The sequence below is a fragment of the Hyla sarda genome, chromosome 1 (genome assembly GCF_029499605.1).
Source record: "Hyla sarda isolate aHylSar1 chromosome 1, aHylSar1.hap1, whole genome shotgun sequence".
NCBI lineage: Eukaryota > Metazoa > Chordata > Amphibia > Anura > Hylidae > Hyla > Hyla sarda.
The window spans coordinates 281,904,372-281,926,246 of NC_079189.1; the positions used below are offsets into that span (position 1 = coordinate 281,904,372).

Below are 21,875 nucleotides of genomic sequence, written 5' to 3' on the forward strand. Positions count from 1 at the left end.
TTAACACCCAGCTCAGCCAGTCATTCAGGCTAGCAGAATATGATCAAAGAGCAGGGACTGTGTCCTAGGCTAAATGTCTTGCCATAAAAAGTACACAAAGAGAACATAATCCTGTGAAAGACAGGTGTCCCTGCTCTGATAGCATAGTACCCTTTGTTACAGATGTGGTAGTCAGCTATAAAGCTGGCATTTGCTACATCTGCTATCCTAAAATGTCTTAATAAAAATGACTTTATAACAGAATATTAATATAAATTTAAGAGGACAGGGCCTGTCGACTTTTCTGATCAGCTTAATTGAGGAAGTAATTTATAGCTTGGACCTCATGAGGCTGTGGATGTTGTATTTCTGGACTCTTCCAAGGTTAATGCATAAATGAAGGTAAAAATGTAATAATAGGAGGATAATATCACACTAAATAGGGATCTTAAGAAGATAGGGATCTAAAGAAGCTGGAGGCTTTGGCAGAAATGGCAAATTAATCTCACGTGGACAAATGTAATCTTATGTACTTGGACAGTAAACTCAGCTTTAGAGACTAGTGCCAGGCAGCTGCTGCCAAATCATAGAATGCATAATAAGAGGAATAGATGCTCATGACCCGAGGTGGACAACACCAGGACCAAATAAAACAAGGGCCCCATTGCTTCCACACCCCTATTCCCACCCCAACCCCTCCTCATGCCCCACCCCTACATTTTGGACCATCTCTGCAGAGCCTGACTGCTCAGTCCACCTCTGCCAGGGATCAAGGACTACCTTTACTGTGCAGACCTCATTAGAAAAGTTGCTGAGACCACAGGAGACTCACAAAGCTAAGATGATATCATGGCCCTGCACTACTATTTTATCCTCCTCATGGGCACCTCTCAGTAAATGTGCCCATTCATCCTTCAATTATGTGAAGTTTGCCAGTACCATTTGTTCACACCTCCAAACTTCACTGTTTGTATGGAGTTTTAAGGGTGATTTGCAGTGCTATTTTTCCTCCAAACATGGTGTGTTTTATGTAAATTTTGCTCTCATCTGACTACACTATATTCTCACAGTATTTCACAGGCTTTTCCAAATGTTGTTCAGCAAACTTTCCACAAGCATGACTGACACTCATAGTACTGGTAGAGCATAATGGAGGGTAGTAGGTGACACACACATAGCACTGGTATAGCATGATGGGGGTGATGGTAGTAGTAGTATGACTGACACACATAGTACTGGTAGAGCATAATGGAGGGTAGTAGTATGACACACACATAGCACTGGTATAGCATAATGGGGGTGATAGTAGTAGTAGTATGACTGACATATATTGCACTGGTATAGCATAATGGGGGTGATGGTAGTAGTATGACTGACACACATAGTACTGGTAGAACATAATGGAGGGTAGTAGTATGACACACACATAGCACTGGTATAGCATAATGGGGTGAAAGTAGTAGTATGACTGACATATATTGCACTGGTATAGCATAATGGGGGTGATAGTAGTAGTAGTATGAGTGACACACATAGTACTGGTAGAACATAATGGGGTAGTAGTATGACACACACATAGCACTGGTATAGCATAATGGGGTGAAAGTAGTAGTATGACTGACATATATTGCACTGGTATAGCATAATGGGGGTGATGGTAGTAGTAGTATGACTGACACACATACTACTGGTAGAACATAATGGAGGGTAGTAGTATGACACACACATAGCACTGGTATAGCATAATGGGGGTGATGGTAGTAGTATGACTGACACACATAGTACTGGTAGAACATAATGGAGGGTAGTAGTATGACACACACATAGCACTGGTATAGCATAATGGGGTGAAAGTAGTAGTATGACTGACATATATTGCACTGGTATAGCATAATTGGGGTGATAGTAGTAGTAGTATGACTGACACACATAGTACTGGTAGAACATAATGGAGGGTAGTAGTATGACACACACATAGCACTGATATAGCATAATGGGGTGAAAGTAGTAGTATGACTGACATATATTGCACTGGTATAGCATAATGGGGGTGATGGTAGTAGTATTATGACTGACACACATAGTACTGGTAGTCTGTCTGTATGTAAGAAGTGGTATGAAAGTCAGTGTGAACGATGCCATAGTGTGTGATGATTCTGAGGAGGTGGAATCACTGTGGGTAGAATTACAAAAGGAGGGAAATACTGAAAAAATAATATTTGGGGTAATCTACAGACCCCCTAATATCACTGAAGAGATAGAAGGTCGGCTGTATAAACAAATAGAGAGGGCCGCCCGGGCAGGTACAGTGGTAATAATGGGAGATTTTAACTATCCAGATATAGATTGGGGCCGGGGGCTGGCTAAAACTACAAAGGGGAGAAAATTCCTATATTTATTGCAGGATAATTTTATGGGCCAGTTTGTGGAGGACCCAACAAGAAGTGATGCCTTGTTGGATCTGATCATTTCCAACAACGCAGAGCTGGTTGGTAATGTAACTGTGCGGGAAAACCTTGGTAATAGCGACCACAATATAGTTACTTTTGACTTAAAATGTAGAAAACAAAGGCAAAAACATATAACTTTAAAAAGGCAAACTTCCCTGGGCTGAGGGCTGCACTACAGGACATAGACTGGGGGGAGGTGTTGTCAAATACTGATACAGAAGGTAAATGGGACATCTTTAAATCAACTCTAAATAACTATACATCTAAATATATATCAAAGGGGAACAAATATAAACGATTAAAACTAAATCCTACATTGCTGACAAATGATGTTAAAAGAGCAATAAACAACAAAAAAATAGCCTTCAAAAAATACAAATCTGATGGGTCAGCGATAACATTTAAACAGTACAAGGAGCTTAATAAAATCTGTAAAAATGTAATAAAAACAGCAAAAATTCAAAACGAGAGACAGGTGGCCAAAGAAAGCAAAACTAATCCTAAATATTTTTTTAGATATATAAATGCAAAAAAACCAAGGACAGAGCATGTAGGACCCCTTAATAATGATAATGTTGAGGTTGTCACAGGCGATCAAGAGAAGGCGGAGCTACTGAATGGGTTCTTTAGTTCTGTATACACTATGGAACAAGGAGCTGACATTGGCCAGGTCAGTGCTGGTAACACATCATGTAATGTACTGAACTGGCTTAATGTAGAGATGATACAAGGTAAGTTAAGTGATATAAATGTAAGCAAATCTCCAGGGCCAGATGGATTGCACCCAAGAGTTCTTAGAGAGGTAAGTTCAGTAATATCTGTAGCCCTGTTCATGATATTTAGAGATTCTCTGGTGTCTGGTATTGTGCCAAGGGACTGGCGCAAGGCGAATGTGGTGCCAATCTTCAAAAAGGGCTCTAGGTCTTCCCCAGGAAACTATAGACCGGTAAGTTTAACGTGCATTGTGGGTAAATTGTTTGAAGGACTTATAAGGGATTACATACAGGAATACATAGGGGATAATAGTATTATAAGTGATAGCCAGCATGGGTTTACTAAGGATAGAAGTTGTCAAACCAATCTAATTTGCTTTTATGAAGAGGTGAGTAGAAGCCTTGACAGAGGAATGGCTGTGGATATAGTGTTTCTGGATTTTGCTAAAGCATTTGATACTGTCCCTCATAGACGTCTGACAGGTAAGTTAAGGTCTTTGGGTTTGGAAATTTTAGTTTGTAACTGGATTGAACACTGGCTCATGGATCGTACCCAGAGAGTGGTGGTCAATGATTCGTACTCTGATTGGTCCCCGGTAATTAGTGGTGTACCCCAAGGTTCAGTACTGGGCCCGCTGTTGTTTAATTTATTTATCAATGATATAGAGGATGGTATTAACAGCTCTGTTTCTATCTTTGCAGATGACACCATGCTTTGTAGCACGGTACAGTCTATAGAGGATGTGTATAAGTTACAAGAGGACTTGGATAGACTAAGTGTCTGGGCATCCACTTGGCAAATGAGGTTCAATGTGGATAAATGTAAAGTTATGCATCTGGGTACTAATAACCTGCATGCATCGTATGTCTTAGGGGGGATTAAACTGGCAGAGTCACTGGTAGAGAAGGACCTGGGTGTACTTGTAGATCATAGACTACAGAATAGCATGCAATGTCAGGCTGCTGCTTCCAAAGCCAGCAGGATATTGTCATGTATCAAAAGAGGCATGGACTCAAGGGACAGGGACATAATACTCCCCCTTTATAAAGCATTGGTACGGCCTCACCTGGAATATGCTGTTCAGTTTTGGGCACCTGTCCATAAAAGGGACACTGCGGAGTTGGAAAGGGTGCAGAGACGTGCGACTAAACTAATATGGGGCATGGAACATCTTAGCTATGAGGAGCGATTAAAGGAGTTACAATTGTTTAATCTTGAGAAGAGACGTTTGAGGGGGGATATGATAAACGTATATAAGTATATTAATGGCCCATACAAAAAATATGGAGAAAAACTGTTCCAGGTTAAACCCCCCCAAAGGACGAGGGGGCACTCCCTCCGTCTGGAGAAGAAAAAGTTTAGTCTCAAGGGGCGACACGCCTTCTTTACCATGAGAACTGTGAATTTATGGAAGGGTCTACCTCAGGAACTGGTCACAGAAGGAACAATTAACAGCTTTAAAACAGGATTAGATACATTAACAAAATAACATTAATGCTTATGAAGAAATATCAAATCCCATCCCTTCCCCAATATCGCGCCACACCCCTACCCCTTAATTCCCTGGTTGAACTTGATGGACATATGTCTTTTTTCGACCGTACTAACTATGTAACTATGTAACTATGTAACATAATGGGGTAGTAGTATGACACACACATAGCACTGGTATAGCATAATGGGGGTGATGGTAGTAGTATGACTGACACACATAGTACTGGTAGAACATAATGGGGTAGTAGTATGACACACACATAGCACTGGTATAGCATAATGGGGTAAAAGTAGTAGTATGACTGACATATATTGCACTGGTATAGCATAATGGGGGTGATGGTAGTAGTAGTATGACTGACACACATAGTACTGGTAGAACATAATGGGGTAGTAGTATGACACACACATAGCACTGGTATAGCATAATGGGGTGAAAGTAGTAGTTTGACTGACATATATTGCACTGGTATAGCATAATGGGGGTGATGGTAGTAGTAGTCGTAGTATGACTGACATATAGCACTGGTATTGCATGTTGGGGGTGATAGTAGTAATAGTTTGACTGACACACATACCATTGGTATAGCATAATGGGGGTGATAGTAGTAGTAATAGTATGACTGGCAAACTGTACTGACAGAGTTTTGCTGCCGTTACCTCTCAGTGCAGTCCTGATTCCACCACCTGAATCTAAAGCTCCTGGACCTGATCCATCCTGTGCACTCCTGAGGTCTTGTTTTCGGGATACATTCCCTCCGCCGAAGCCCTGCCTGCCCCGGTGTTTTTTCCCGCCTGATGTCTTTTCTGGCTGTGCGGTCACCCCGTAGGAGCGCTCTTGGCCACCCAAGACCAAAGTTGAGCGAACTTACAGTAAATTCAGTCGTAACAAGCCTTGCAGCTCGGCTGTAGATAACTTTAAAGGGGTATTCCAGGCCAAAACTTTTTTTTTATATATCAACTGGCTCCGGAAAGTTAAACAGATTTGTAAATTACTTCTATTAAAAAATCTTAATCCTTCCAATAGTTATTAGCTTCTGAAGTTGAGTTGTTGTTTTCTGTCTAACTGCTCTCTGATGACTCACGTCCCGGGAGCTGTGCAGTTCCTATGGGGATATTCTCCCATCATGCACAGCTCCCGGGACGTGACATCATCATTGAGCAGTTAGACAGAAAACTTCAGAAGCTAATAACTATTGGAAGGATTAAGATTTTTTAATAGAAGTAATTTACAAATCTGTTTAACTTTCCGGAGCCATTTGATATACATAAAAAAAGGTTTTGCCTGGAATACCCCTTTAATCTGCATGAATTTGTTCAGCTTTCCAAGTGCTCCAGTTGCCTGAAAAATGTGGCTACAGTCCTAGGAAACCTAAGACTATCATCCTGGAAATTTCCAGGCAACCTGAACACTTGGAAAGCTGAACTAATTTATGCAGACTAAATTCATCAAAGGCCAAGCCGCCAGGTTCGTTACGAACCAATTTACTGTAAGTTCGCTTATCTCTGCCCAAGACCCCACACTGTACAGACACAGGCCGGAGCCTCTCTTGCTATTTGCCTTTTGCAATCATGATACAATTTACAAATCGACTACACACTGCGTCCTCTACCTACTAATGATGTGACTCAAGTACATTGCTTTATCTCTTGCGGGGAACATGGCAGATTGCGCCCTTTGCAGCGATCTTTGTTATGGTCAAAGAGGAAAAGCAAATATTTACAAATATTTTTGCCTTGGCACCTGGGATTTGTGGAGCCCTGATATACAGACACATTCACGCATATATATATATATATATATATATATATATATATATATATATATATTTTTTTTTTTTTTTTTTTGGGACGAATGTGTTCAATTATGTATTGGGATATATATATAGGGGAATATGCAAAGCAGCTCATTACACAACCTTTTCAGGTAGTGTTCCCTGGTATCAGCTTAGCTCCTGTTAAGGAATATAAAAAGCTGAACGGGATATATGCCAAGTCAGACTACTCCCCAAAAGGGAAGTTTTGACCCATCTGCAGACAGCTGTTTTGGGGTTTTTGCCCCTCATCAGTACAGAGCAGGGTGATCTGGCTTGGCTGTGGTGAGAGGCCTGAGGCTTTAAAAGGGGTCAATACTTTCCTCAGGGAGAGGACACCTCTTCAGGTGTAACAGAGATTCAGGTTAGGCCATTTAGCCATTTATATATATATATATATATATATATATATATATATATGTTAATATATTGCCTAAATGAATGCCTATGAATAGAAAAGGATAATCAATGAGGTTGTAGTTTTTACACCCCTATAATCAAGGGTGAATAGCCCACTATATATATAATTAGATTAACCACTCAGAGTGACCCAAAAATTGTGCACACTACGATGTATCAGATCCGTATGATTCAAGAACATAGCATCAAGGTTATGGGGGCACCACAGGGCAGACACTATTATCCATGTGTTTAGACACCACTATCGGTGTTGTCCCCAGTGTCTGATGGGCTACATCAGAAGGTGCTTGATGTGAATTGCACTCACCTAACATGAGGCTTTCAATGGGACCTCTAACATGCAAGTACACAGCTGAATTGGTGTTGCTTTTTCTTTAGGCCGTGTTTGTATTTTCCTGGCAATCTCCTCTGTCTCCAGTGATCTTTTTACCTGTGTTCCTGGAGATCAGTGTGCTTGTCTGGCTGCTCAATTTGTTACTTCCATATCTGTGCTATTGTACTCTCTGTTGCAGGATCATTGGTACTAATCTATTGATGTTCTGCCATCAGATGCTGATGTGGTGTCTATATCCAATGGTTTTATCATTTTTTACACTTAATTGATATACTGTTTTGTTAGTAGGTATCTGTATTGCTGTATAGGATTCCAGTATAATCTTTGTTATATTGGTCTTATTGGCACATCCCCTGATGAGCTGTGCTTTCCTGTATACAGCATAGTGAAACGCGTTGTGTTGTTGTGCATTTCCACTTTGAATTCATTCTTAGGAACTTCATTAAAGGCCTAATACCATACCCTGTATTCTTGCTATCTACACTTCTATTGTGTGGTGTTTGCAAATATAAGTGATAACCTGCCTTTTGGTATCCTAATTTATCAGTATTATGTGTATACAAACTATTTAGTTTTAACAGCATGATTAGGCATTGTTCTACACCCCCCTATCTTATCTTGTATTCAATTTAAGTACAAACACTAGGGCTCTGGTGTCCTACTTTGTTGCGTGGTTTCACCTTTATATTTAGATTATTTGGTTTCCACGGTTACAGGGGACAAACTATCCCCTGGTGGATGTGGTCACCAGTTTTATTTGGATAGCCATTATTTACATGCTCTTTACTTTCATTATTTGGGGTTTATGTAGTTCCTTGCTATATTAATAATTTTAGTTAGCCATTCTCATAGATTAGGGTCTACGTTGAGTGAAAGGATATTGAGGAGGTTTGAAAATGGGATCACTCTTAATAGGGCGGCTATCTTGCAGTGGTGGGCAGGGGTTAGCCAGTCAGGTAGAGTACAACAGGGTCACTGCCACTACTACCACTTTGCCTATAACCTTAATGCTACGGGCCTGATGCATAGTAGTGTGTACAATTTTTTCCCCCTGATTCCTCACTGTCCCCCTGAGTGGTTAGTCTAATTATATATACAGGGATGATTATAGGGATGTAAAAACTACAACCTATCTGATTCTCATTTTCTTTTGATATGTGTCTTTTTTTTTTTTTTTTGGCTGTTTGTTTTAAATTATGTGTTGCGGATATCACACAAATGTTAGATTTTTTAATAGTATGTAATTAAAAGTTATATTTTTGACCAAGATTTTTTTGTAATAAAAGTCCAGGTCTATTATATATTGAACCCAATGACGGGGAATCAGTTACACTGATTACCATTTGTTCAATAACCTCCAGAGTTTAGCCCTTTTTCTGCATCTCACCATGAACATGCCACATACCATCTGGCCAGACAACATACTGGGTCTTTCTCAGAAAAACCATAACCATCTTCACCTCCTGTACAGTCGCACTGCGACCCACAAACCAGCTGATGGGTAATGGCCATTTGTGGGTCCATCAAAATCCTCAGCACCAGGCCCATAATGCTCTTAATCCAGCCCTGACTATAAAGTCCTTAAAGGGGTACTCCAGTGCTTACACATCTTATCCCTATCCAAAGGATAGGGGATAAGATGCCTGATCGCGGGAGTCCCGCCGCTGGGGACCCCTGGGATCTTTTGCGCAGCACCCCGTTTGTAATCAGTCCCCGGAGCGTGTTAGCTCCGGGTCTGATTACCGGCGACCACACGGCCGGCGGCATGTGACGTCACGCCTCCGCCCCCGTGTGACGTCACGCTCCGCCCCTCAATGCAAGCCTACGGGAGGGGGCGTAATAGCTGTCACGCCCCCTCCCGTAGGCTTGCATTGAGGGGCGGAGCGTGACGTCACACAGGGCGGAGGCGTGACGTAACACGCAGGATCCCCTCTTAGAAGGCGAGAATTAAAAAAATGAAAATGAAAAATGAAATTATCCTTAAGGCCTAAAATCGGTATACAAAAAGTGAAGTGAAATGTAAGCAGATATGACCATGGTGAGCCTGTCTCCCTGTGTTCTGACACGATTCCGCCCTACTGGGCCTTAGTCACCAGGGGTAGCCCAGTTAGGGTATACATAGACTAAATGATGAATGCACCTGATTCCTAGGTGAAGACATGCATCGCGTGGCTAAAAAGTGAAAAACCGAGCTTGTATTTAAAATAATAGTACACTAGTAGGGAATGACTAAGTCCAGTCTATGGTTTAATCCTTTGGGATATGAGGTATTTAACATCAGAATGCAAAAGGATTCTCTGTTTAGTAACTTTGCTCGACGGTCCCTCCTCTGATAGGGTTAAAGGGGTACTCCGGGGGAAAACATTTTTTTAAATCAACTGGTGCCAGAAAGTTAAACAGATTTGTAAATTACTTCTATTAAAAAATCTTTACCCTTCCAGTACTTTTAAGCAGCTGTATGCTACAGAGGAAATTCTTTTCTTTTTTAATTTCTTTTTTGTCACTGTGGACAAGACAAAAAAGAAATTCAAAAATAAAATTATTTCCTCTGTAGCATACAGCTGCTAAAAAGCACTGGAAGAGTAAAGATTTTTTTAATAGAAGTAATTTACAAATCTGTTTAACTTTATGGCACCAGTTGATTTAAAAAAAAAAATGTTTTCCACCAGAGTACCCCTTTAACCCCTTAAGGACCCAGGACGTACTAGAACGTCCTGGCACCCTGGGCTTTAAGGACCCAGGACGTACTAGTACGTCCTGGTGTTTCTCCGGTCTCTGCCGCGCCCCGGGCAGAGATCGGAAGCGGATGCCTGCTGAAATGCTTCAGCAGGCATCCAGGGCAAATGCCGAGGGGGGCCATGTAGGCCCCCCATGTCGGCGATCGCCGCAAATCGCAAGGGAAATCGCCCTTGCGATCTGCGGCGATACCGGGCTGATCGGGTCTCTGGGACCCGACCGCCCGGTAATTTCGCATGATCCCGGCTGTCACAGACAGCCAGGACCATGCTAACGTATAGGAGCGAGGTGGCAAACCTGCCACCTCCTCCTATACCCTGCGATCTGTCGGTTAACTAACCGACCAATCGCAGGAGGGGGGGCGGTTACTTCCTCCCGTCCTGCCCGGCCCCTTGAAGTCCGGAGAGGACGGGAGGAAGACCGGAGGACGCGGCGGGGGACGGGGGAGTGCTGGGGACCAGCCCCGGTACTTACCTCGTCCCTGAAGACCCGGATCCCGGCGAGGAAGAAGGCGGCGGCGGCGACAGGTGAGTTCCTCTTCAGCCGCGGTCGGGCCCTTTACAGCAATGCACGTCGCCGTAAAGCGACGTGCATTGCTGTAATGGGACCCTGTAAACTACAACTCCCAGCATGCCCAGACAGCCCTTGGCGTCTGGGCATGCTGGGAGTTGCAGTTTTGCAACATCTGGAGGTCTACAGTTTGGAGACCACTGTGCCCTTCCAGATGTTGCAAAACTACACATCCTCAGCATGCCCTTACTGTCCAGGCATGCTGGGAGTTGTAGTTCTGTAACATCTGGCCCTTCAGATGTTGCAGAACTACAACTCCCAGCATGCCTGGACAGTTTTGGCATACTGGGAGTTGTAGTTTTGCAACATCTGGAGGGCTGCAGCTTGGACACCACTACACAGTGGTCCCCAAACTGTTCTCCTCCAGCTGTTACGTAACCACTACTCCCAATATGCCCTTCGGCTGCCTGGGCATGCTGGGAGTTGTGGTTTTGCAACAACTGGAGGCACACTGGTTGGGAAACATTGTCTGTTTCCTAACTCAGTGTTTCCCAACCCGTGTGCCTCCAGCTGTTGCAAAACTATAACTGCCAGCATGCACTGATAGACTGTGCATGCTGGGAGTTGTAGTTTTGCACCAGCTGGAGGTCCCCCCCCCTGTGAATGTACAGGGTACATTCACATGGGCAGGGGCTTACAGTGAGTATCAGGCTGCAAGTTTGCGATGCAGCAAATTTTGCGCGGCAGCTCAAACTTGTAGCGAGAAACTCGCTGTAACCCCCCCGCCCGCGTGACTGTCTCCTAAAAACACTACACTACACTAACACAAAATAAAATAAAAAGTAAAAAACACTACATATACACATACCCCTACACAGCCCCCTCCCCTCCCCAATAAAAATGAAAAACGTCTGGTACGCCACTGTTTCCAAAATGGAGCCTCCAGCTGTTGCAAAACAACAACTCCCAGTATTGCCGGACAGCCGTTGACTGTCCAAGCATGCTGGGAGTTTTGCAACAGCTGGAGGCACCCTGTTTGGGAATCACTGGCGTAGAATACCCCTATGTCCACCCCTATGCAAATCTCTAATTCAGGCCTCAAATGCGCATGGCGCTCTCACTTCGGAGCCCTGTCGTATTTCAAGGAAACAGTTTAGGGTCACATATGGGGTATCGCCGTACTCGGGAGAAATTGCCTAACAAATTTTGGGGGGCTTTTTCTCCTTTCACCCCTTATGAAAAGGGGAAGTTGGGGTCTACACCAGCATGTTGGTGTAAAAAAAAAATATTTTTTACACTAACATGCTGGTGTTGCTTTTCATTTTGACAAGAGGTAAAGGGGAAAAAAGCCCCCCAAAATTTGTAATGCAATTTCTCCCGAGTACGGAGATACCCCATATGTGGGCGCAAAGTGCTCTGGGGGCGCACAACAAGGCTCAGAAGGGAGAGTGCGCCATGTACATTTGAGGTGATTTGCACAGGGGTGGCTGATTGTTACAGCGGTTTTGACAAACGCAAAAAAGAAAAAAAAAACACATGTGACCCCATTTCGGAAACTACACTCCTCACGGAATGTAATGAGGGGTGCAGTGAGAATTTACACCCCACAGGTGTCTGACAGATCTTTGGAACAATGGGCTGTGCAAATAAAAAATTTTGTACAGCCCACTGTTCCAAAGATCTGACAGACACCAGTGGGGGGTAAATGCTCACTGTACCCCTTGTTACATTCCTCAAGGGGTCTAGTTTCCAAAATGGTATGCCATGAGGGGGTTATTTTGCTGTCCTGGCACCATAGGGGCTTCCTAAATGCGACATGCCCCCGAGCAAAATTTGCTCTCAAAAAGCCAAATATGACTCCTTCTCTTCTGAGCATTGTAGTTCGCCCGTAATGCACTTCATGCCAACTTATGGGGTACCTCCATACTCGGAAGAGATGGGGTTACAAATTTTTGGGGGTATTTTCTGCTATTAACCCTTGCAAAAATGTGAAATTTGGGGGGAAACACACATTTTAGTGAAAATTTATTTTTATTTTTTTACATATGCAAAAGTCGTGAAACACCTGTGGGGTATTAAGGCTCACTTAATTCCTTGTTACGTTCCTCATGGGGTCTAGTTTCCAAAATGGTATGGCATGTGTTTTTTTTTTTTGCTGTTCTGGCACCATAGGGGCTTCCTAAATGCAACATGCCCCCCAAAAACCATTTCTGAAAAACGTACTCTCCAAAATCCCCTTGTCGCTCCTTCCCTTCTGAGCCCTCTACTGCGCCCGCCGAACACTTTACATAGACATATGAGGTATGTGCTTACTCGAGAGAAATTGGGCTACAAATACAAGTATAAATTTTCTCCTTTTACCCCTTGTAAAAATTCAAAAATTGGGTCTACAAGAAAACGCAAGTGTAAAAAATGAAGATTGTGAATTTTCTCCTTCACTTTGCTGCTATTCCTGTGAAACACCTAAAGGGTTAAAACGCTGACTGAATGTCATTTTGAATACTTTGGGGGGTGCGGTTTTTATAATGGGGTCATTTGTGGGGTATTTCTAATATGAAGACCCTTCAAATCCACTTCAAACCTGAACTGGTCCCTGAAAAATAGTGAGTTTGAAAATTTTGTGAAAAATTGGAAAATTGCTGCTGAACTTTGAAGCCCTCAGGTGTCTTCCAAAAGTAAAAACTCATCAATTTTATGATGCAAACATAAAGTGGACATATTGTATTTGTGAATAAAATAAAATAAATATTTGGAATATCCATTTTCCTTACAAGCAGAGAGCTTCAAAGTTAGAAAAATGCTAAATTTTCAAATTTTTCATCAAATTTTGGGATTTTTCACCAAGAAAGGATGCAAGTTACCACAAAATTTTACCACTATGTTAAAGTAGAATATGTCACGAAAAAACAATCTCGGAATCAGATTGATAAGTAAAAGCATTCCAGAGTTATTAATGTTTAAAGTGACAGTGGTCAGAAGTTCAAAAAATGGCCGGGTCCTAAGGTGTAAAATGGCTGGGTCCTTAAGGGGTTAAGGACTCTTCCATGCCAGTAACTACAAGACTTTTAGCATTTCCAGCATGGAGGTTTAGATACATTGGATGGATTTTTGGCATCAAGGTTGGATGCATCATAGAGATGTTCTCTCATTGTATCTTTAAGAAGTCTGTATGTGCTTTCGACAAAACCTAATTTACACTCCTTACAGAAAACATAATAGATATCCCAAGTAGTATTACAGTTTATAAATGATTTTATTTTATAGCTGATAAAATCTACGGGGCTATTTATTTAGTTAGTCTGATTAATCAACTTGCAACAACTGCATCGGTTTCCTCTGCATCTAAAACACCCCTGTGTACTGAACCAGGTGGGTTTTGATACATACTAATTGTTGTTCATGGGACAGGGATAATGTAGATGGTAAATTGGGAGCCTGTTTGGTGGTAAATCTAATACCTGTATCTATAATGTCCCTGAGATCCATCCAGCACAAACAGTCATGATGATTTCTTCCAGCTACAACTCATCTCTGCAGAAACTGCTGGAAAAATACATTTCAAAATACATTTTCCAAGTGCCAATAATGTGGGTAGATATGTGGGTTGGGGAAAAGTCCTAAGCCTCATCCAATAGGAAGGTTGCTCCTGTAGGTACAGAGTGTCCTTCAGGTAGTTTCCCCTATCACATAGGTGCCCCAGGTAGGTAGGGTGCAACCAGAGAGAGTTGCCCCTGTAGGTAAATTCCCCAGATAGCTCTCCCATGTATGAAAATCCCAATATAAGCTATTTAGGTAGTAGGTAGCTCCCCTATTAGCTTGGTAGTTTGTCCCTATATTACCCAGACAGGAACACAGTAGATAGTCCCCCACATTAGGTAGGCAGCAGAAGTCTCCCACATTAGGTAGGCAGCAGAAGTCTCCCACATTAGGTAGGCAGCAGAAGTCTCCCACATTAGGTAGGCAGCAGAAGTCTCCCACATTAGGTAGGCAGCAGAAGTCCCTCACATTAGGTAGGTAGCCTTTCCCCACATTAGGTTGGCAGCATTTTTGCCCCACATTAGGTAGGCAGCATTTTTGCCCCAACATTAAGTAAGCAGCAGTTCCCAAATTAGGTAAACAGCAGTTTTCACCCAAATTAGGAAGGCATCAGATGTCCTCCACATTAGTTGGGCAGCAGTTCACCCAAATTAGCTATACAGCAGTTCCCCCAAATAAGCTAGGCAAAAGTTTTCCCCACATTAGATAGGCAGCAGTTTCCTGACATTAGGCAGGCAGTCATTTTACCCACATTAGGTAGGCAGAGGTTTTTCCCACAAAAGATAGGAAGCAGTTCCCCCTCATTAGATCGGCAGCAGTTCCTCCACATAAGGTATACAGAAGTTTTCTTTCCCCACATAAGGTAGGCAGCGGTTTTACCCACAATAGGTAGGCAGCAGTCCCCCACTTTATGTAGGCAACAGTTTTTCCCAAATGAGGTAGGCAGCAGTTCCTCCACATTAAATAGGCAGCTGTTTTATCCACAATAGGCAGGCAGCAGTTCCTCCACATTAGATAGACAGCAGTTCCTCCACATTAGATAAGCAGCAGTCCCCCACCCCCGCATACTTACCTTGCTGCTCTTGTACTTTTCCTCTGTCCGCTCCCTCAGCAGGCTTCTTCTGTTCTCTCTTCTTCCTCTGCGCCTCTGATGACATCACTCATGTGCCGGAGAGCATAGGAAGGGTTCAGCCATTTATGTCTGCTGGCTTACTGCAGCCACAGACAGGGTGATTGAGTGATTGACAGGGTGAGAAGCCAATGGCTCTTCACCCTGTCAAACTTCCCACCAAGCGGCACATTTAACTGTAGACGCTTCAGTAGGAGGCATTTACAGTTAAATGCAGGACATGTGGGAGTTGGGACGGCAGGTCATCACCCTAAAAGTTGGAATATCTAGCCAGATCTGGGACAGTTGGGAGGCCTGCATCTACCTCTAACTTTGTCATTGGTGCCAATGTGCACCATGGCCAATGGGTCTTCAGCAGCCAATGGGTCTTTCGATCCACGAACTCAAACACTGCTGTTTAGATTGGAAAAGCTGGGTATAGCAAAGGTATACATATAGTAAATAGTGCATGCATTCTATCTTTTTTTTCCTTCATATTTTTTTTTGACTGCCTCTGTTTGTCTATACTTTATTTATATACTGTAGGCCTATCAAATGAACACTAGAGTTGTCATTGTCTCTTTTTAATCTTCCACATACTCTAATATGAGATTTCCTCAGTGCAGTTAACTGAGAATACACAATAAGAAAAACACAACAAAACAAATGATTTCTGGTCAAGCGGGGTGTTGGAGGTGACCCTTAACGTCTCTGAGGTCCCTTACCCTAGTTACCTCACTACTCCCAGCAGGCGGATCCTGAGCCTCCACTATCTGGGATAGATAGATGCTGGGGTAGATGTCTGCGGTAGTGTCTCCACCCAGCAGGGCATCCTGGGTAGGGATGTGGTGTCCCACTGAGAACATACTTGATGCAATAAGACTGACACAGCCTAACTGGAACTAACTTTATATAGAAAATAACAAATGAACAATCAGACATAAGAAAATAAAATGATAACAGTATAGCATGAAAAGCAATGCAATGTGGATCTTCCCTACCCACCTCCTCGCACACCTGCAGCCCACCCCCTTGTCTTCTCCCTAATAGCCATTAGTGCACATAGGAGAGATGAGGCCCTTACAAGTCCTGCTCTGCAGCGTAACTGAAACAGACTGAGCTGTGTAATGTCCGCCACCGTACTTCAGAGTCTTTAGTTTGGATGAGAAGACAGGTGCCCTGTGGTGAAACACAGAACAGGGGGCTTTTTGCTTACCCTACAATGTCCATAACCAGGTCAGTCCAGCTGCAGTTTCCTCTCACTGCATTCACCAGATGATTTGGGGGGGTTCATTAAATGAAACCAATCAGATTGCTTCTTTCATTTTTGAAAGGGCCTCTGAAAAATGAAAGAAGCGATCTGATTGGTTGTTACCTATTCTGTCGATAGGTTTTAATCTTGGGTTAATCTCTTGAGTTTTAGCATCAACATTTTTGGAGCTGATATATAGGTTCTCTGTTTTTCAGGTAATTTAACACAAATGTCAAAACTTTGGTGCTTCATGATTTCTCTTACTCTGTATGCTTAGGCTTCTTTCACACTATGAGCATTCATCCGTTATTAAACGTCCGTTTTCTGTGTGAAATCGGATGTATAACGGATGAAATAACGGGTGCTAACAGCTGAATAAATATTCATCCGTTAAGACCTGTTATCCCTCAGGTACGGCCATAACACCTCTGCCTACAGACTCCCACAGCCGGGACTACTACTACTCCCATCATGGAACAGACTTCTTGCCATGGTGGGAGTAGTAATTCCCTGGCTGCAGGAGTCTGTAGACAGATGGGGAGGCTACATTAGTGTTTGTACTACAACCCCCATCATAGAATAGAGTATATTCCATGATGGGGGTTGTAGTACAGGGGCTGAGGGATTGATCACACCTCTGAGACCCGATGCGATCTGAAGTTATTAAGCAGGGGAGCAGGCGGCATGGTCCACAACCCTGCGATGTATCGTGTGTTTTAACTTTCATTTTTAAATCCCCCGTGGGGAGCCCTGAATGGCCGGTACTGAGGAGCCAATCAGGGCTCCAAGCGGAAGATTTAAAAATGAAAATTGTGAGTAGCAGAGTAGCAGGGGGTCCATATGTATATTAAAAGCGCAGTGGTGGGCAAGATATATAGCGCTTCGGGGGGGGGGGGGGGGGGGGGAGACTTATAGCCTATATATCTAGCCCCCCCCCCAGCGCATTAATAAAGATATGACCCCTGCCAGCACATTTATTAATACATGTCACCTGCCGGCACATTAAATATATACTCCCCGCCAGTGCATTAATAAATGTGTATTAATGAGCGCATTAATGAGTGTATACCCCCCGCAGCGCATGTATAATGTACTGTCGCAGGCTGCCATCTATATACATATGCCGGGCTGCGCTATCAATGAAAAGCATTCTAGCAGCAGCATCGGCCGGCTCGATGCTGCTGATAGAAATACTTTTCATTCATAGCACAGCGCCAGCATATGTATACATATGCGCTGTGGGGGGCAGATAAAGCTGTATGTCTGCACCCCCCCCCCTCCCCCAGTGCTTCTATAGCTTCTATATACATTTGCTGGCGCTGCGCTATGAATGAAAGGTATCTCTATTAGCAGGCTGCCGGCACTATATGTGCTGCTAATTTTAATATACCTTTCATTCGTAGCGCAGCGCCACATATGTATATAGATGGCAGCCTGCCACAGTACATTATACATGCGCTGCGGGGGTTACTTGCGCCGGCGGGGGGGGTATACATTTATTAATGTTCCGGCGGGGGTTATACATTCATTAATGCGCCGGCGGGGATATATTTAATGTGACGGCGGGGGATATATATTTATAAATGCACTGGCGGGGGTCAAATCTTTATTAATGCACTGGGGGGCTAGATATATAGCCTATATGTCTCCCCCCCCCTGCAGCGCTATATATCATGCCCCCAAAGTGCTTTTAATATAAATAGGGCCCTCTGCTACTCATAATTTTCATTTTTAAATCTCCCGCTGAGAGCCCTGATTGGCTCCTCAGTACCGGCCATTCAGGGCTCCCCGCGGGGGATTTAAGAATGAAAGTTAAAACACACCATACATCGCAAGGTTGCGGAGCATGCCGCCCGCTTCCCTGCTTAGTAAACAGACTCTGTTCCATGATGGGGGTAGTAGAACAAACACTAATGTAGTCTCCCCAGCTGTCTGCAGACTCCCGCAGCCAGGGAATTACTACTCCCATCATGGAAACAAGTCTGTTCCATGATGGGAGTATTAGTAGTCCCTCAGCACTGCAGGAGTCTGCTGATGCCACCTCTTCTGAGCATGCTCAGAAGTAATGACGGATATTATAATCCAGGGGTAAACGGATGACATAAAGGCTTATCCGTTTGCCATAGACTTCAATGTTAAAAATAACTGCAGTTAATTTACCCGTTTCTTGTGACAGAAGAAAAATTTGTGCATGTGCCGTTTTTTCTTCCGTCACAAATAACGTCCGTTATTCATGACGGGCTATAACGGGTCATAATGGATAATCGAAAAATCCCATAGACTTGAATGGGATTTTGTAACGGACGTTTAACATCCGTTATTGAGGCTTTTCTAACGGATGTTTATAACGGATCTTTTAAAGGCTGAATTTTATAGTGTGAAAGGGGCCATACACTACTTATTGTGATAGCTCTACTGGCAAGGTTAATGGGGGGGCACTCTGATGGTATTGTTATTAGGGGCACCTGGGCTGTGCCACAAACCATATCATTCTAGACATGCTGGATTCCCATCCTCCCTCAAAATGATTGCTAGTAGGCAAGTATGACTGCGGGACCTACTGAGGGGAGCCCCACAACCAGTACACCTCATAAATTCTAACAGCATAGGAGAGGCAAGAGGAGCGGTGTGAATATATTGGTGGTGTCCAAACTGTGGACCTCCAGCTGTTGCAAAAGTTGGAAGTTGGCTGTCTGGGTATACTGGGTGTTATAGTTATGCAACAACTGGAGGTTGAAGTTTGAAGACCTAGGACAGTGTTTACCTCTAGCTGTTCAACTCCCAGTATATGGTTATATACGGTATATGCACCGATTGGAGGCACACTGGTTGGGAATCACTGACCTAGTAGATATATGGGTCATATACAGGGCTGGCCTTAGGGGTGTGCGAGCTGTGCGGCCGCACAGGGCGCCAAAGTAACAGGGGTGCCGGGTGGCCGACACAGCTCGCACCAGGAAAATGTAATTTGTATTGCCCGACGTCCAGTTCCGGTGTGATGTCCCGGACAGGTAACTTCTTCAGACTTTCAGCGCTGCTTCGGGCAAGCAGCGCTAAATGCCGGTGTAATTAAGAAAACTGTGCCCTGTAGCGGAATGTGACCCTCCGCACAGGGACACAGTTTTCTGCTTTGCAGGCCGCTCCCTCTCATTACATTCCCACTACCCTCCCTCAACAGTGTCCCTATGCGGAGGGCATAGTTTTCTTCATTACACAGGGAGGTTTCACTTACTCCGCCCTCCTCCGCGTCTCTGGTTGGCTGGCCGGCCCGAGTCTGAAGAGGGACGTCGCACATGTGACGTCCCTCCGCAGACCCGCACAGGAGGACGTCAGTGACGTCACTCGTCAGGCCGACGCCAGAGAGGGGAATGCAGCGCAGGACAGGTAAGTGTGTCTATGTTTGTGTGCATGTGTGGGTGTCTGTCTGTCTGTGTGTGGGGGGGAGTGTCTGTCTGTGTGTGTGTGTGTGTGAGTCCGGGGGGGGGGGGGGGGAACCTGGTTCTACCTAATGTGGGGAACCTGCTTCTACCTAATGTGGGGAACCTGCTTCTACATAATGTGGGGAACCTGCTTCTACCTAATGTGGGGAACCTGCTTCTACCTAATGTGGGGAACCTGCGACTACCTAATGTGGGGAACCTGCGACTACCTAATATAGGGAACCTGCTACTACCTAATGTGGGGAACCTGCTACTATCTAATGTGGGGAACCTGCTACTACCTAATGTGGGGAACCTGCTACTACCTAATGTGGGGAACCTGCTACTACCTAATGTGGGGAACCTGCTTCAGCCTAATGTGGGGAACCTGCTACTACTACCTAATGTGGGGAACCTGCCCCTACCTAATGTGGGGAACCTGCCCCTACCTAATGTGGGGAACCTGCTACTACCTAATGTGGGGAACCTGCGACTACCTAATGTGGGGAACCTGCGACTACCTAATGTGGGGAATCTGCTTCTAACTAATGTGGGGAACCTGCTTCTACCTAATGTGGGGAGCCTGCTTCTACCTAATGTGGGGAACCTGCTACTACCTAATGTGGGGAACCTGCTACTACCTAATGTGGGGAACCTGCTTCTAACTAATGTGGGGAAACTGCTTCTACCTAATGTGGGGAACCTGCTTCTACCTAATGTGGGGAACCTGCTACTACCTTATTTGGGGAACTATACTGCACCTAATGTGGGGAACTATACTGCACCTAATGTGGGGGAACTATACTGCCAACCTAATGTAGGGGAACTATACTGCACCTAATGTGGGGGAACTATACTGCCAACCTAATGTGGGGGAACTATACTGCACCTAATGTGGGGAACTATACGGCACCTAATGTGGGGGAACTATACTGCACCTAATGTGGGGAACTATACGGCACCTAATGTGGGGGAACTATACTGCACTTAATGTGGGGGAACTATACTGCACCTAATGTGGGGAACTATACTGCCTGAACACCTAAGGCCGGCCCTGGTAATATATCCCCTATGTCGTCAAACTGTGGACCTTCAGCTGTTGCACAACTACAATTCCTAGCAGGATTTGTTGAGAGTGGTAGTTTTGCAACAATGTTTTCAATTGGATTTTGCTGCACCATTCACACTACGTAAATTCTGAACCCCTTTTTGATTCTTTCTGCAGAATCGGCTCTGAAATGGATTGCTATCTATTGAGATGCATTTTCAAGTGATCCTAGTGCCAGCTTGTTTTGCAGGCGAGTGCTAAAGGTGGAATCTCCACTCAAAGATTTCATATTGTGGGTAGGCCCTAACAGTCTTCTATTATCAAACTTTACCTCCAAACTCTCCCTCTCCAATCTTCTCTCTGAAGATCAAGTGCTGAACATTGAGCAACCATCCAGCTGTAAACAAGAGAAAAGTTTATGGTTTCAAAGAGGCAAGCTATGTCATTGATACTGCTTTAAATGGGTACTCCACTGGACCACTGGAAAAAAAATTTTTTATTCAACTGGTGTCAGAAAGTTAAACAGATTTTTTACTTCTATTAAAAAATCTTAATCCTTCCAGTACTTTTCAGCTGATGTATGCTACACAGGAAGTTCTTTTCTTTTTGAATTTCCTTTCTGTCTGACCACAGTGCTCTCTGCTGACATCTCTGTCCGTTTTAGGAATTGTCCAGAGTAAGAGCAAATCCCCACAGCAAACTGGACAGTTCCTAAAATCGACAGAGGTGTCAGCAGAGAGCACTGTGGTCAGACAGAAAAGAAATTCATAAAGAAAAGAACTTCCTGTGAAGCATACAGCAACTGATAAGTACTGAAAGAATTAAGATTTTTTGATAGAAGTAATTTACAAATCTGTTTAACTGGCACCAGTTGATTTAAAAAAACCTTTTTCCAGGGGAGCACCCCTTTAAATTATGACTGGATCATATAATAAAACAGGGCAGCAGTGCGATGTGCCCATGAGCCATAATGATCTCTCAGCATATTTTTAATGTTGCAATGTGCCTCTATCCTGACAATATGCTATATACATTCAAATACACGTCTGTGTTCTGATGA

General features: G+C 43.8%; 1 protein-coding gene across 3 annotated transcripts in view; it reads right to left on the reverse strand.

Moving 5' to 3' along the window:
* MATK (megakaryocyte-associated tyrosine kinase) overlaps window positions 1–21,875 on the reverse strand; it is a 96,923-nt gene that overhangs the window by 21,142 nt on the left and 53,906 nt on the right. For all 3 annotated transcript variants that reach the window (XM_056573688.1, XM_056573678.1, XM_056573698.1), the window contains one exon: window positions 21,147–21,212. In XM_056573688.1, coding sequence (XP_056429663.1) covers window positions 21,147–21,212 — 66 coding nt within the window. The remainder of the gene's footprint in view (window positions 1–21,146; window positions 21,213–21,875) is intronic.